The sequence below is a fragment of the Cariama cristata genome, unplaced genomic scaffold (assembly GCF_000690535.1).
Source record: "Cariama cristata isolate BGI_N322 unplaced genomic scaffold, ASM69053v1 scaffold7675, whole genome shotgun sequence".
Classification (NCBI taxonomy): domain Eukaryota; kingdom Metazoa; phylum Chordata; class Aves; order Cariamiformes; family Cariamidae; genus Cariama; species Cariama cristata.
The window spans coordinates 49,685-63,882 of NW_009618045.1; the positions used below are offsets into that span (position 1 = coordinate 49,685).

The 14,198-nt window shown below is 44.7% G+C and overlaps 1 protein-coding gene across 1 annotated transcript in view; it reads left to right on the plus strand.

Annotated features, from left to right (window-relative positions):
• Nucleotides 1–4,071, plus strand: part of MBOAT1 (membrane bound O-acyltransferase domain containing 1) — a gene marked incomplete at its 5' end in the record, with an annotated part of 30,690 nt that extends 26,619 nt beyond the window's left edge. Inside the window, 3 exons of the mRNA XM_009700704.1 lie at nt 922–1,054; nt 2,044–2,195; nt 3,939–4,071. Of these exons, the coding sequence (XP_009699006.1) occupies nt 922–1,054; nt 2,044–2,195; nt 3,939–4,071 (418 nt within the window). The remainder of the gene's footprint in view (nt 1–921; nt 1,055–2,043; nt 2,196–3,938) is intronic.
• Between the last annotated feature and the right edge of the window lie 10,127 nt (nt 4,072–14,198).

Genomic DNA, 14,198 nt, shown 5'->3' on the forward strand with positions numbered 1-14,198 from the left:
GCCAGGGAATCCCTGTTTAGGATACGGAGAAGAGACTTCTTATAGCACTGACAGGATCTGATTTTAACCTGTGACTGTTAAGGCACATATAAATACTAGCCTAAGTCCAAATTTTGTAGATTGAACTGTCTGTTGTTACTTGTTACACTTTTTGGCATGATTAAAGCTCAGCGTACCGTCAATGTGGTGTCTGAAATGCAGGCACAGATTGATTGTAGTTATAACTAATTTTGGTGTTAAATATATACACATCTTGAAAATCGACGTCTACTATTTTTCACGATTCAAATGATGTTCCTGGTGAGAAGTGAGTTATCTTGGCTCGTTTCTTTGGAACACAGCATTTCAGTTAAACTTCAGATAGCCAAATAGACTGGTCGGTGTGTTCTTGAACTGCTATCATTCACGTGCGTCTTTGGAGTCAGATTTTGGGCTGCTAAAGTTAACAGGAATCCCCTGCTTTGCAATAGCTTACGGCACTCCCTGTTTTTCCCAGCATCTGCCAGATAACAATGCGTGAAAATAACCTTTGTTCTCCCATGAAGGGTGGGGTCATGTCTCTTTGTCTTTTGACTCACTCTCAATCTGCCATCAAAGTTTTGAAGGGTAGGGTTTGATTCTGGATAGAGGTATAAAGGTGAATGCGGTCTTCCCTGCCCTTTGCTCCATTATTTATTTAAATGCTGTGAGCACTGGGAGTACTTGTACAGGCCCTCTTTGGATACTCAGTGCATAAAAGCATGCTTCCTCTTTCGTCTAAACCTCCATCTAAACGGCCTGGTCTCTAACAGAGGCAAGAGAAGACCATTAAGAAAACAGAATAAGACCTTAAAAACGGAGAAGGATTTGAAGTGCAGTGTCCATTGTTCAGTTGTATTCAACCTCTTCTTGTTTTGTTGGGTTTTTGTTTTGTTTTTGCAGCGTCTGCTATGACAGAGCTCCCTGGTACCCTACGGCTTTAACATTTATCCTGTCGGCCCTGTGGCATGGTATCTATCCTGGATATTATTTTACGTTTCTCACTGGAATCCTTATCACACTCGCATCCAGAGCAGTATGTACCTTTCGTTGTTCTCTTCTAAGGCCCATGCTAGGTACGATCCAGCTGTCAACAGCAGGGACCCACCCTGACACGGTCAAGCAGCTTGTCCCTGCTGTGAGCCCTCTTTCGTGCCTTTGCGAGCTTGATGTTCGCGGAAACTTTGTTCTGTATTGATGTGAATTACAAAGTACGAGTTAAAACCAGCACCAGTTCTGCACGTGCCGCAATGCTGTCCTTGGCTATCGGAGGAAACATTGCTTGTGGGTGTACGGTTGGTGGTGCCACCGGCTATGTCTGTGCTTGAGATTCAAGGTCATGTTGGAGTCCAAACTTCTGCTAGGTCGTGTTGCCTGTATGCTGGCATGTAATCGGCTCTGGGCCTAGTCTTTCACAGGAAGCTGGTATGGGTTGAGCGTTAGCCCAAACTTGAACTCTTTCATGATTGATGCAGTTAACTGGTCTCTGTGTTTATAGACCTTGTCTTGGGTGGAGTCACCAAAGACAGAACAGGTTTCATGTCTTATTGTTGTTAAACTTATCACTGCTGATCTTTCAGGCTGAACCAGCTAGTTGTGCAGGGCTGGGGAACACCAGCGTTGTCTTTCAGAGTTTGACTATGGATAAATAACCAGGTCAATTTGAAAGGTGAATTAAACTGGTGATCAGTATTAACCGCTATGGCCAGAATAGGTTGCTGAACACGCGATCTTAATCCCCAAAGATACTATGCCAGATACCCAGCATGAGAGTCTGCTCCCGTGATGATGACAGAGGAAATTGAGGGACGCTTCTCTGTTTGCCAGTGGTTGACTGTGAGATCTTGGGTATGCCAGTCCATACACTTCTGTCTTCCTACTCAGTCCTTTCTAACTGGTGTATCAACTTTTCTGTAGTACTGATGCTGATGATAAACAGAGAGTCATACACTACAATGCATCTGTGGGACTTTGGCTGAGAAATGAATTTATGTAATTTTCTATTTACTTTTCCCTGACCTGCAGATAAGAAACAATTGCAGACATTACTTCCTCTCGTCAGTGCCTCTCAAGATAGCCTACGACATTGTTACCTGGGTCGTCACTCAACTGGCTGTGTGCTATACTGTTGCACCATTTGTTATGCTGGCTGTTGAGCCCACGATTAAGTTTTACAAGTAAGTTCTCTCCTCTTGACTGTTATTCTCCAGACTGGCACAGGCTTTTGTTAAATAACCCAAACCATGCTGAAAGGCAGTTGGCATTTCATCAAATTTGAAAAGAGTTCAAACAGGATGCTTAATAACGTGTAAGGGGTGATTTCTGCACTCCTGTAACTTAATGAGATAATAATGCCAAGGCAGAGCACTTCGCTTGTACTTCTCAGTCTTTCTGCGTCCTTATGTGATTTTTCACATACTCAGTTTCATTCTTCAAAACATTTGAGTCTCAGGCATTATCAGGGGCCAAGGCTGGAGAGGTTAAGAATAACATGAGTTGGCAGTGGGAAGGATTCGATGAGAAAAGACCAGGTTTCCAGCTGCCGAATGCGTAGAAGAGGAGATGTGGTAGGTCAGTAGGAGATAAGGAGGGTGCCTGGCAGAGCATTACTTCTTGAAACGAGTATGCTTTTCTTTTTGAATACTTCCATTAGAAGTGAGTACTTCCCTAGGTTTCTTAAAAATGAGAAAACACTAGTGTTCCAGAGTATACTGAATGTATTCTAAGAAAAATAATTTGAAATAGAGAAATTGAGAAAATCATTTGAAAAAGGAAACTAGACTACATTGGTTTACTTTTCTTTCATTCTACAGTGAACTATCAACATAGAGTAACAGGTTTTGGTTAAGAAGAAAGACAATTCCCCACTCTAACATAAAAGACATAAAACCGGTAATCGAGATAGCTGCCGTCAGTAAGTCTGTTTGAAGGGAGTTGAATTTTGACGTGTTCTGTTCCTGTTTCTTAAAACATTTGATTTCAACACAGACAACTAACTATATAAAAATTACTCCAAATCTTTCTTAGTTTCATTCCTTAATATTTTTTGCCCTAGTGACTTTGGACATAGTTAACGTTTAAACCGAGAGACTGTTAAATGAGGAAATTGTAGGCATTTGGATGAGGGCATGAATTTTTGGAGCACTGCACACCTAGCAGTGGACTTAAGCACCTTACAAGGATATTAAGAACTACGGCAAGAAGCATAAATGAGAGCCTAGAAAGATGGTTGAGAGCTGGACCATACTGCCCCTAAATGTCATCTTCCTCAAGCTGCCAGAGCCTCTTGTAATTGTTTTAAGTATTTTTAATTTCTTTCAATCTTGTGTATACCAAATTATTTGAAATAAAAATATTCGATATTTAATAAGATGTCAAATACAGATATCTCTAAGTAGTTGCCTTCAAAAACACAACCCTTCTGTAAACCTCATTACCCGACTTCCCCAGTTAAAAGCTAAGTGTGTTGATTTATTTCAATTCTCAGCACTTGGAATGAATTTTTTTTCTGTCATTTTTTTTTTTTTTAAATTAAAACTTGTACAAGTTTTATGTCCTAAGCTTAAAGGATGTTTCTTCAGAATGTAGCCTTGTATACTCTAACATTAAAAGAGAGATGGGCTGAATAAGTCTGGGGTTGAATTACATGGGTTTATCTGAGCTGTCAGACTTTGGAATCTGGAGTTTGTTGATTGATTCCTTGCCTCATTAACATCCACGGCAACCTTTTTGTGGATGCCAGCAGATACCACGTTCATAGGCTGTGTGAAATTCAAGGGTGTATTTTTGTGCTTTCTAGGTCAGGTTCATCCTTTTTGCATTGGTCTCTCAGCACTAAATTCTGCATGGACTTATTGAGGTTGCACAATTCATGTTATTACCAAAAAAATATAATATTCTCTTTCTGATTTTGTTCCCAGGTCTGTGTATTTTCACATGCACATTCTAAGCATCCTGGTGTTGCTCGTGTTACCGATCAGACCTCAAGCCCACTCCATAAGAAAGGCTCCGAATCAGGCCATGCCAAACTCTGTTAAAAGCAAAGACGAGTGATGCCTCCAAAGAAAATTGCCAACGTCGGGAAATCGAACTGTTGTGTTGGAAACAAAGAAAGAAGAAAAACGGGTGGGATGAGGGTCGAAGTGCAAGACAAGTGGCATTTCTGTTGGTTATCTTAAAATCTTACTGGACAGGACAGAAAAGAGCCTGGATGACTGTATTTCAAATTATTCCAGTTAACCGAGATTTTACAGGCAACGTTTACAGGCTCATGGGGCATTTTGATTTTTTTTTTTTTTAATAAATATTTTTATGAAGTGTTTTTATATATTTAAACTTTTTCACACAGAGAGGCATTTTTGCTCTTTTACAGAAATATACAACTGTTAATCGATAATCTTGTGATTAGAGGGAGAGGAAGCAGCTGGTAAAGAGTTAGGGCAGTTGCCCGATAGCCTGGCGCTGTGGGCAGCTGGCAGGGGAAGCTTTTCATCTCTTGGCCATGAAAAGAGCTGGTGCAAGTAGAAAACTGCGGCCATGGGGTTGCTCAAGGTGCTGGCACTGATTTCTGCCCTGGCAAAGGAGAAGGGGGAGCAGGGCTTTCCCCATTAATTCCCAGAGCAGGGACCGCAGCCTGAGCTCGGCAGCAAGGGTGTTTTACGTCCTTCAACGTTGACGCTTGCTGGCAATGAGGGCAAGACAAATCCCTTGGGAATAGGTGTCTGGGAGTATCGGCAAGTGGCAAAGCCAAGTAAAAGCAAAACAAAAGGCGGGGAGATAGGGAACCCAACCTAGAGTAAAAGAAGGGACATACACCCTGTGATCTCTAGAGTTGTGCTTCCCTAATGATGCAGCTGGTGCTTGTTGCTACATCAGCCTTACTTTGCAGTTTTAGCGTGATGCAGCACTTCCATTTTGGTATCGAAATAACCGAGGAGCCATGCAGGTTTAGTGTTTTAAAGCTCACAGTTACGGGTTAAATCTGAAAAAGGTTTGTAATGGATCAGACTGTTCTACTCAAAAACAACCCGTCTTATGGAGGGGTTGCTTTCCAGCACGGTAACACTAATACGAAACCTGAACAGTAATTATCACAGTCATAATAAATCATTCTCTACCAAATATTGTGATGTGACATGATCATCACAAGAGTCAAGACTGAGCCTTTGACACGTGACTTAGCCTGTTGATGCAAGTTTCCCTGCCTGTAAAGCCTTTGCCTTACAGGGGTGTTTTGAGGCTTAATTTCTAAGAGCAGCTTGTGCATTGGGATAACCTGCTGCAAAATGCTCTGTCAGGGTTGGTTTTTTTTAATTTCATTTTTTTAAAATCCGCTTACCCCAACAAAACAGGCTGGTACAACACATCAAAACCAACTAAAACATTTTTAAAACTGACTGTTTTCCAGGAAGGATTTTATCAGGATTTTGTAGAAGCAATTCCCTTGTTAAAGTATTGATATTGCTTTATGATCATTTAACTGGCGTGTGACTGAGCAAAGAATCTACTGTTTACTGCATTCTCATGTTTGTGTCAGATTAAAATTTTTCAGAATCCTAACGTTTTTGAGCAGAAACAAATCGGTGAAACAGAAGCAAGTTCCAAAAAAAGTTTGATTTTTTTTTTTTTTTTTTTTTTTTTTTTTTTCCCCTCTGGTGGGAAGTTTTTGTCCTGCGACCGCCTCATGATTTAGAGCATAGTTCATGGAAGAGTTTATTTGGTAATTTATTTTGAAGGTGAGATGGGATTAAAAGGTTGATCTGAATAAACAAATTGCTTTGTGTCACTGCCTGGCATTATTCATCACAAATGGGCTCATGTGAAAAGGGGTGAGTGGGTGTGAGAGGAGATGCCCTGGTCTGCAGCCCTTCCCAAACTGTGCGTTCAAGAAAGACCAGATATTATCTGTGGGGTCTGTTTTCTAGTGTTTCACATAACTGGAACTTGCTTAACTCTTAACGCCATCGCCTTCTGTTGTCGTTTCAGCTTCTACAATGTGCTGAATTAGTCAGGGCTGGTGAGTAAACCCTTACTCTCCCGTCACGTTGTCTTCTCAACCTGAACCTCTCCCTGAAAACAGAAACCCTGGGCTTTAATGAGAACCGGTCACGTGGGTTTAATCTGAACTAAAATTGAAATGATCTTTTTGAAACATTGCATTTGCAGGGAAACTTGCTGGTTCAATTAGTCTGAAATCTGGCAGGGGAAAAAGGAAATAATCTAAAATCTTAGCTGTACTGTGTTACTGTGGACTAGGCAGCTTACCTAGCCAAGCATGGCAGTCCTGCAAAGCTAACCCAGAGGGGATTTAAATCGCTGTAAAATATTCCTTTGACAAAAGGCTGTTAGCTTTAGTACTGCCTTTCTCAATCCGTTTTACTGACTCTTCCTCCCCTTTTCTTCTTCTCAGGGGGAGAAAATTTGATTTTATAGGAGGACTGCAAACAGCCACTACTATTTAGAGGAGACTTGTGCTAGTAGCGTGCGTCTGCTTTGTGCGGGAGTGTACAATTTTAAGAGCCAAAGTAGAAATTCAGGTGATAAGGATGTGCTGTCGAGAACTTGAGTACTGGCTTCGTATTACTTGGGATACTGTAATTTGAGGGTGCGCTTCAGTGATTAAAATACGTGATTGTGATTGTCAACATGTTATTAGTTTCTGGTTCCTCCCTGGGTTCCTTGTGCTGCAAAAAGCTGAGGAGCCGAAGCTTCTAGAGAGATTCTGAAGACGAAAGCAATCTGGATGGTTTGTAAGAGAGATACATGGGACTGTCAGACAGAAACGAAAAAGGTAGATTGTGCTGGATTGACATAGGTTGTGTTTTAAATATAGGAATACCAAAAAGACAGCACCACCATCACCCCCTTGGATTGAAGGCAAATTCTAGCTGCTATTTTTCAGCACATTTGGCTGCATTAAAACTAAACGAGAAGTTAGCACTTAGCAGAGAGGACTGAATGAAGAGTAAAACTTCGTTTCAGCTTAGCTACGGGTCTGATATTTAAAGAAGCAACAGCTCAGCAGTTTCCTTAGAAGGCTGGAAGCACAAAGTACTTTCTTTCACTCCCTGTCAGCTATCCCCCTCCTTGGGTACATTCCTGCGTGTCCCCTCGGAGCATGCCAAGGGATGGAGACAGCCCAGGCAGTGGGCTAGAAGGTGGGCAGATATTTTTCTTCCCTTTTTGGTCGCTCTGTTCTGCATGCATACATTGCACATAGCTGGGATTTTTGCATCGCTTAAAACGAAGTAGGAAGGTGAGAAGGCCATAGATTTTTATTCTATTGGTAGGTGTTTGCATCAGCCTGCACTTAGCTCTCTGTCCGTTTGCACGTGTAAAAGCGGGCTCAGCAAACTAGATCTGGATCCTTTCTTAGAAATACAGGTTGAAATCCCAACACCCAAGGAAGTCTAACGGTAAAATTCCTATCAGTGAGGTCAGTGTCTCTGATATTTAAAGCCTTTATCTCCTTATCCCTGATCTGGGGACTTTATTTCTGCAGCCAGTAGAATATTTTTCGAAAGGGACGAAATGGAAACTTGTCTTTTAACATTGAAGTGTGTCACAAGGAATGCCTATAGTCCACATGTGGACGGAGGAAGAGCACGTCTGTCCTCAGCCTTGCCTGAGACGAAGCGACACGCATGGTTGCATACAGAAATAGCAAATATCCTGTGAGGTACCTTTCTCTTTCCTTGTGTCACCAAACCGATGTCCTTCAGCTCTCGGAGGCTGGAGGCGTTCCACTGCGGTACAAAGTGGGAAGCCTTGCCCGACATCTCTGCGTGAGTACGAATGCCCAGGGTGCACTTTAAAAACATATTATTTTGCGCGGCATCAGCCTGCTGCTCCCTCTTTTTCTTAGAGATGACATTAATAAGGCGCATGAGGCGTTTGGATTTGCTCTGGGTGGAAACCGCAGCCTTCTGAGTGCTGATGTGATGCGATGTGACGTGATGTGACATCAAGCGGCAGCGTGTTTGCTGGGTGACGTTTACGAGCGGTGCCCTCTGTGGGCGAGTGGACCCGGACACTCGAGCGAAGATTCAGGTGTGCCAAGTGGGGAACGCTCCAAAGGCAAAGGGTTTTTGCAGCCGTGCAACCGCACTAACTGCGGGATAGGTGGTGGTTTTCGCGTGTGCGATAACAAATGTGTTTTGCCTTGGGGCAGGAGAGCAAGAGAAATTGAAAACCTAGGTGGAGTGGGAAAAAAAAAAAATAATTACAGGAGGAAATGCTGCCTTGTTGGTAGAGAAGATGGCGTTTATATACCTTAAGAACTGGGGGTGCGCTTTCATTTGCCTGACTCAAATATTTTCTGTGGAAGGGAACCGCAGGATGGGGGAAAATCAGTTCTGTGAAGCGCCCTGAGACTGCCCTCAGGACCTGATTTCTTCTCCATCCATAGAGCAGCTCTGAAAGTGAGGCCCAGGCTTGCCTGGAGACTTTTCTACGGCGGCCTGGAGGAGGTGAATCTGGCCTGTGAGGCCCTGGCACGATCCCTCCCAATCCAGGAGCATGCCATGCTCACGGTAGGCTTTCCCCATCCCTCCCTCAGATGCCGTACAGGTCAATACTGTGCCCAGCAGTACTGGGAAAAGACTTTTGGAGGGTACCGGGGCCGAACCAGCCACGGTGGGATGGGGTGAGGGGAAACACTGCCAGAGTCTAGACATGCTGAGCAACCCTTGCCTTGTCCAGGGATGGAAACTGGTACCCCTCTTCATCGGAAACATCTTCAGATGGTGACATTGTCACTGCTCTGAAACACATGGATTTCTCTTTGTTCGTATTTATTCTTGCCTTGATGGCTTCTGTATCAGTGCACTTTAGTTTTTCTGCTGTAATTGTTTTGTTTGTGTTTGAGAAAGACGGTGTTATGTGGCTATTTTATATCCGATCAGGGAGATGATACGCAACTAAAGGCAACCTCAAAAGATGTGGTGAATAATTTGAGTATAGGAATAGATAACGTGAACACATTCGAAGTCTATTAATTGATTTACCTGTCTGTGACACTGAGGTGGGGTTTTTTTCCCGAGTACTCTTAAATGACACCTTCCAGTGTGCAGCAGATAGTGTGGGTTTCCCCTGGAGATGTCTTGGAAAGCAACTTGGACAAAAAAAAGCCCATTTCTGACACCCACAAGCCCCCGCCCCTGGCAGACCTGGTCCATCCAGCCAGGTGAGGGGCTACCGGGGATGCTTTGGGGTAACTTGGAGTGCCATGAGCTTCCTCCCTGTGAAGATGTCTGTGATCCGTGGCGTGTATGTGTGAGATGGAGACTGCTTGTAACTTCAGCCCTTGGTGTGCAAACTCGGGTGCAGGGCCCCTCGGGTACGTGAAACGAGAGATGATCCTCGCACAATTCGTGAGCAGAAAGCAGACAGCAGAGATAATTGCGTAGGTGGGGACCGGAGGTACAGAGAGGTTGTAACAAAGGATGGTGAGCAAGCAGGTTGTGCCATGAGGAGCAAAAGGTGAGTTTTCCAAAGTGCCAGCCCACGGCTTCACGTGTCTGCTGCCAGAGATGGTGGCAAGGTTGGCTTGATGCTTTTGGACGAGTCCGTGATGGACTTGGCACCTGCAGGGCCGGATGCAGCTCCTGTGGGAATGACCATCGGCCACGGTGTAATCACGGTGTAACCACGGTGTAAGCCTTCCTTAGTTGCCTCGCTGTCGGGGTATACATGTGTGCCTGATTGCCAGTCCTGGGCATTTCAAATCCTGGGCTGGACCCTCTCGTGCTTCCTCCCACGCCAACAAAATCAAGAGATGCTCTTGCGTTAAAATACGAAACGTCATCAGGAATCTTTATTCTCTTTGTATTAGCCGCCTGATCTCGGCGCCTTTGAAGCCCGCGCGTTCAAGCTGTTCCCAGCCACGAAGGTCAAAAAGGCTTTTGCAAACGGCGGCTGTCAATAAAACCGTTTCCAGGCCGTGCCCGGTCCCCTGATGCATTTTGCAAATGATGTAAAGCCATGAGGATGGGCACGGGAGCTCTCCTCCCTCCTCCCTCCTTCCAGCCCAGAGTTTTGGCTGGCAGGAGCGACAGTGGCAGAACCTGCCTGGAGAACGGGAATCGACATTTATCGGCAGCTTTCAGAGAGCTGGCTTCTGCGGAGCGGTTTTGTTTGCAGCCAGCGGCGTGGTCCCAGTGGCGTGCTGTTGGCCTCCCTCAATTAGACTTCTTGACTGATGGCCAGTTTAATGAGCCTATGTACAGAGGGGTCATTCAACATGGCAATTATACCTATAAATCTATTTGCAGCAGGGCTCGAATAACCTTTTGCGCACGGTTCTGCGTAAAATGACTGTCTGATTAATTAACATTAATTTATCCACAGTGTGGAACCAGATGCAGTCGGTATGAAAGCCTCTGCTCTGATGTGCAGGCGCTGTGTGAACTGGGAGGATTTGAGGATGGGAATGGCTCTGATGTTGTTTAAAGAATCTCTTTGAGATTTTTTTTTTTCTTTTTTTCTTCTCCCCCTCTTTCTTTCTTTCTCTCTCTCTCTCTCTCTCTCTCTCTTGATCCAGTTGATTAACATTCCAGGGCAGCATCATATAACAGGGGGCAAAATTCAATTAATTGAATATGAAATATTTATAACCCTACTCTATGTGTCTATCAGAGAAGGGTCCTTAATAGATCTTCTCATTAGCATGGACTGGTGACTCACTTCTCTGCTTTCACAGTCATTTGGAATTAAAATCCAATTAATCTAATGTCCCTGTGAATATTATTAAACTATTTGAAAAACTGCCTAGAAGAGATATGAGGCAGGGGGTGAGGGGCTAAGAGAAGAAGGGGGAATATGTCTTGAGCTCATGAAGATGCATTTCTTCTCTGTTAAACACGTAGTCTGGAAAGACTAATTCCCTGTTTTCTGGAAAGTGGATAGCTAACTCTTAGTATCAAAAGCCTGAGAATGGAAAAATAACTTGCTTTCTACAAGCACAACTGTGTCATCTTTGAACAGGCAAAGAAATGCCCTTACCTCCTCCCACCTTTCAGCTTGCTCCTATTTCTTGGGTGCTGATGTTAGCCTGAAGCGGAGGAGAGATTCACACGAGGTCTTGAGGCACCAGGAGATCATTTTGGGGCTCGTTCCCATTCCTTTGGCAACTTTCTGCTGCCCTAGGTTGTGGGGCTGGCTCTGTGGCTGGCAACCCCAGTTGCCCGGCACGGGGATGGGGACGGGGAGGGCACCGCGTCCCTCCTGACCCTCGCAGGGAATTTCCTTTCCCATGGGAAGGGGAACGTGGGGACAAATGGGGTGAGACCGTACTTTCCCAGAGCGAAAACAGTCAGGGCACGTAGATCCCCGGGCTGGGGAGAGCTCCTGGGCTGCCTGGGACAGACGTAGCCTTGAGGACTATTTAATTGTTAAATATCTCTGTCTTTTCAGTGGATAGGGCACCGACGTGAAACTCGGCGAGGAGGGATCTTAACCATGAATTTCACATGCGAACTTTGAGCAGGAGGCAAGTTTCTAAATTGAATATTCCCCTAATGGGAATGACTTGAGGACAAAATCCTTTAATGACTCAAAGGAATTCAGAGACCGCTGCAAGAGTGTGTAAGTCAGGAGATAAATATTTTTGAGCTCTAAGAATATTCTGGATATCCAAATACAAAATGTTCCTCTTCTATTTTAAAAACAGTAAATTAAGGGATCTAGCCACAAAGTTTCTTCTGGTTTGGTTTGTTTGCTTTTTGGTTTAGGTGAAAGTAGCCTATTCCTTTGAACACTGCTCCTTTTTTTTTTTTTCTCTCTCTGTTGGAAACTTAGTCCAAACATTATCACAGAACATAAATACACATTAAGATACAACTACTATACATCCCAATGTCTTTATGAAGCCTTAAAGGGCCTGGCTTTAGAGAGACTGAAGATAACGTCCCCTGTCACAGGGGTACAACCCCTGGGAGATGCTGAGCTGTGTCGTAAGGCTGCTGTACGGACTGCAAACCAGAAACAAGGAATTCTTGCTCACGTTGGGCAGAAGTCAGGCTCAGTTGCTCCTTCCCTTCAGCACATCTGGAGTTTTTGTCACCCCTGTATCAACCGGTTCCAATGTATTTCTTGTATCTGGTAAAACTACGGGCTGCGCCTGTCTGGTACGGTGAAGTACAGCAAGCAAATCTCAACGGCTCTGGACTTGATGCAGCAAATAAATCACAGGCGAAGGTATGTATTTTTAGTTTACTGAGGGAAATCTATGCCCGATGTGCCCTTTTTCTTGTTATTATAACCCTAAAGGTCATCTAGATCTCTGTTAAAGTTGCGTAATTTACTAGTAATGAAAATCTCATCCGGAGTTTGGTTTGGTGCTCATCTGCACCGCGAAGCTGAAGCCAGACCTGGCAGAAACAGATCCCCATTCACCGTAAATCGGAGTGCGAAGCCTCTTCGTTCAAACCACAGCTTTTCAGGGAGCAGAAAGCAAGAATTGAAATATTCAACCTTCTTTGCTTTGGAGAAACCTCGGTACCCGGGACAAACCCAGAGCGCCGTGAGGGTGCATTGTTGGGCTGCCGAAAGCCGGTGCCGCTGCGAAAAGCTGCGGTTTGGGCTTGGTAGCGGGTCATACCCCACTTGTCTGTCGGTCTGTTGATCTGCATTTATTAATTTGTTGCTGCTGACCTGTGATGGATAGAGGGAGGTGGCTGAGTTGGAACTACAGGCTTAAAATTGTATTATCGAAGGCTCTAATTGGGTTTGCTTTTGATATCAGAAGAGATGGATTGTGGCAAAACTCTTGAGTCCGATCAAATTAAGAGAAGAAACAAGTTTTTCTTTTCCGTAAGTCTGTTTTTTCTGCAGCTGGTCGCTGGATGTCATCCCCAGTTTATTCTTATTCCCTCTTCCATCCTAGCTAAATGTGGGAGCCCTTCTCAGTGGCTTCCCTCTGCCTTTGTCTGTTGTTTATGGTCTATGTCCTAGCTTAGGCTCCAAGCCCCAGTGGTCAGGGACAAATAGTCTTGATTGCCCCTTTCCCTGGGATCTTTGCAGCAGGAAAATAGAGCGAAAGGCAACATAAAGTGCACTTGTTCCGGGCCACGAAGATTGCGCTCCTGCTTTGTGCTGGGATAAAATGACTGCTGCTGCTGAAGGGCAGTGGAAAATCAAATCTCTAGGTCTTTTTTTTTTTCTTTCTTTTCAATCTTCTGTAGTCCCCTGCACACTTCAGGCGCTGTATTAATCATTATAATTTCTTCTACGTTGCCATTTTGTCTGCGAGCTTCCTTTGAGCAGTGTTTTCTGTTTTGTGCTCTCTTCCAGCAGGCTCCAGCTTTTCTGGAAGCGGCTGCCTGAGCTCTTTCCCAGGGCGAGGGTATGCCAGCCAGTGCATCAATCCACTTTTGTTTTCATTATGCCAGCTTCCTGTGAAGTTTTCAAGTTAATTTTAATGCCTCCCTCAATTTTAAGGCCATAAAAAGACCTTGGTTCTGCCTACCTTGGTGAACTGGGACCTGTTCAGGAATTCGGAGGATGCTTTTGCCTTGGTGCCGGGGATAACCGTTTCTCCCCCCTGATTTCAGCGGGTTCCTGGCACTATCAGTCCGAAAACATCCGGACCCTTCCCCAGCACCCTCCCAGGGCAGAGGATGGAGCGATGCTTCAGATGTCGCATCCCTGCCCCACGCTGTGCTGGGTCCGGCAATCCTGAGCCTCATGTCCCCCTACTTGGCCGGCTTGTCGGAGCTGGGCTTGTTCCCCAAAAATGACAAGTGATGTGGTTTTCCTATGCAAGGTCAAAGGAAAAAAAAAAAAGAATAAAGGGTTTGGTCTGTGTCTGGACTGCAAGTCAAAAGGGTGCAGCTTCTGCGGACTTAGTTACTTTAGCTTTAAACTAGCTGGTTCTGTGGTGACGGGACCTCGGCGTGGGCTGAGATTTGGCGGAGGCGAGGGGGGCTGAGGACGTCCTTGCACCCGTGCGAGCTGTCCGCGTTGTGTGCGAAGTCGGGGGTCTGTCACTTGTGGATGCTTGTGGGTCTGCAGACAACTGCCGAGAACTCTGCGAGGAAAAGGCAAACCTGATGCTAGCCTTACGTTTGCAATGTAGGCATCGTCACCGCCAGTGGAAAAATGTTTAGTGATCTACAGATCAAAAAAAACCCCAACAACTCACCATGGGGCAAGATGCCAGATTGCACTGGGTAACCCCTTTT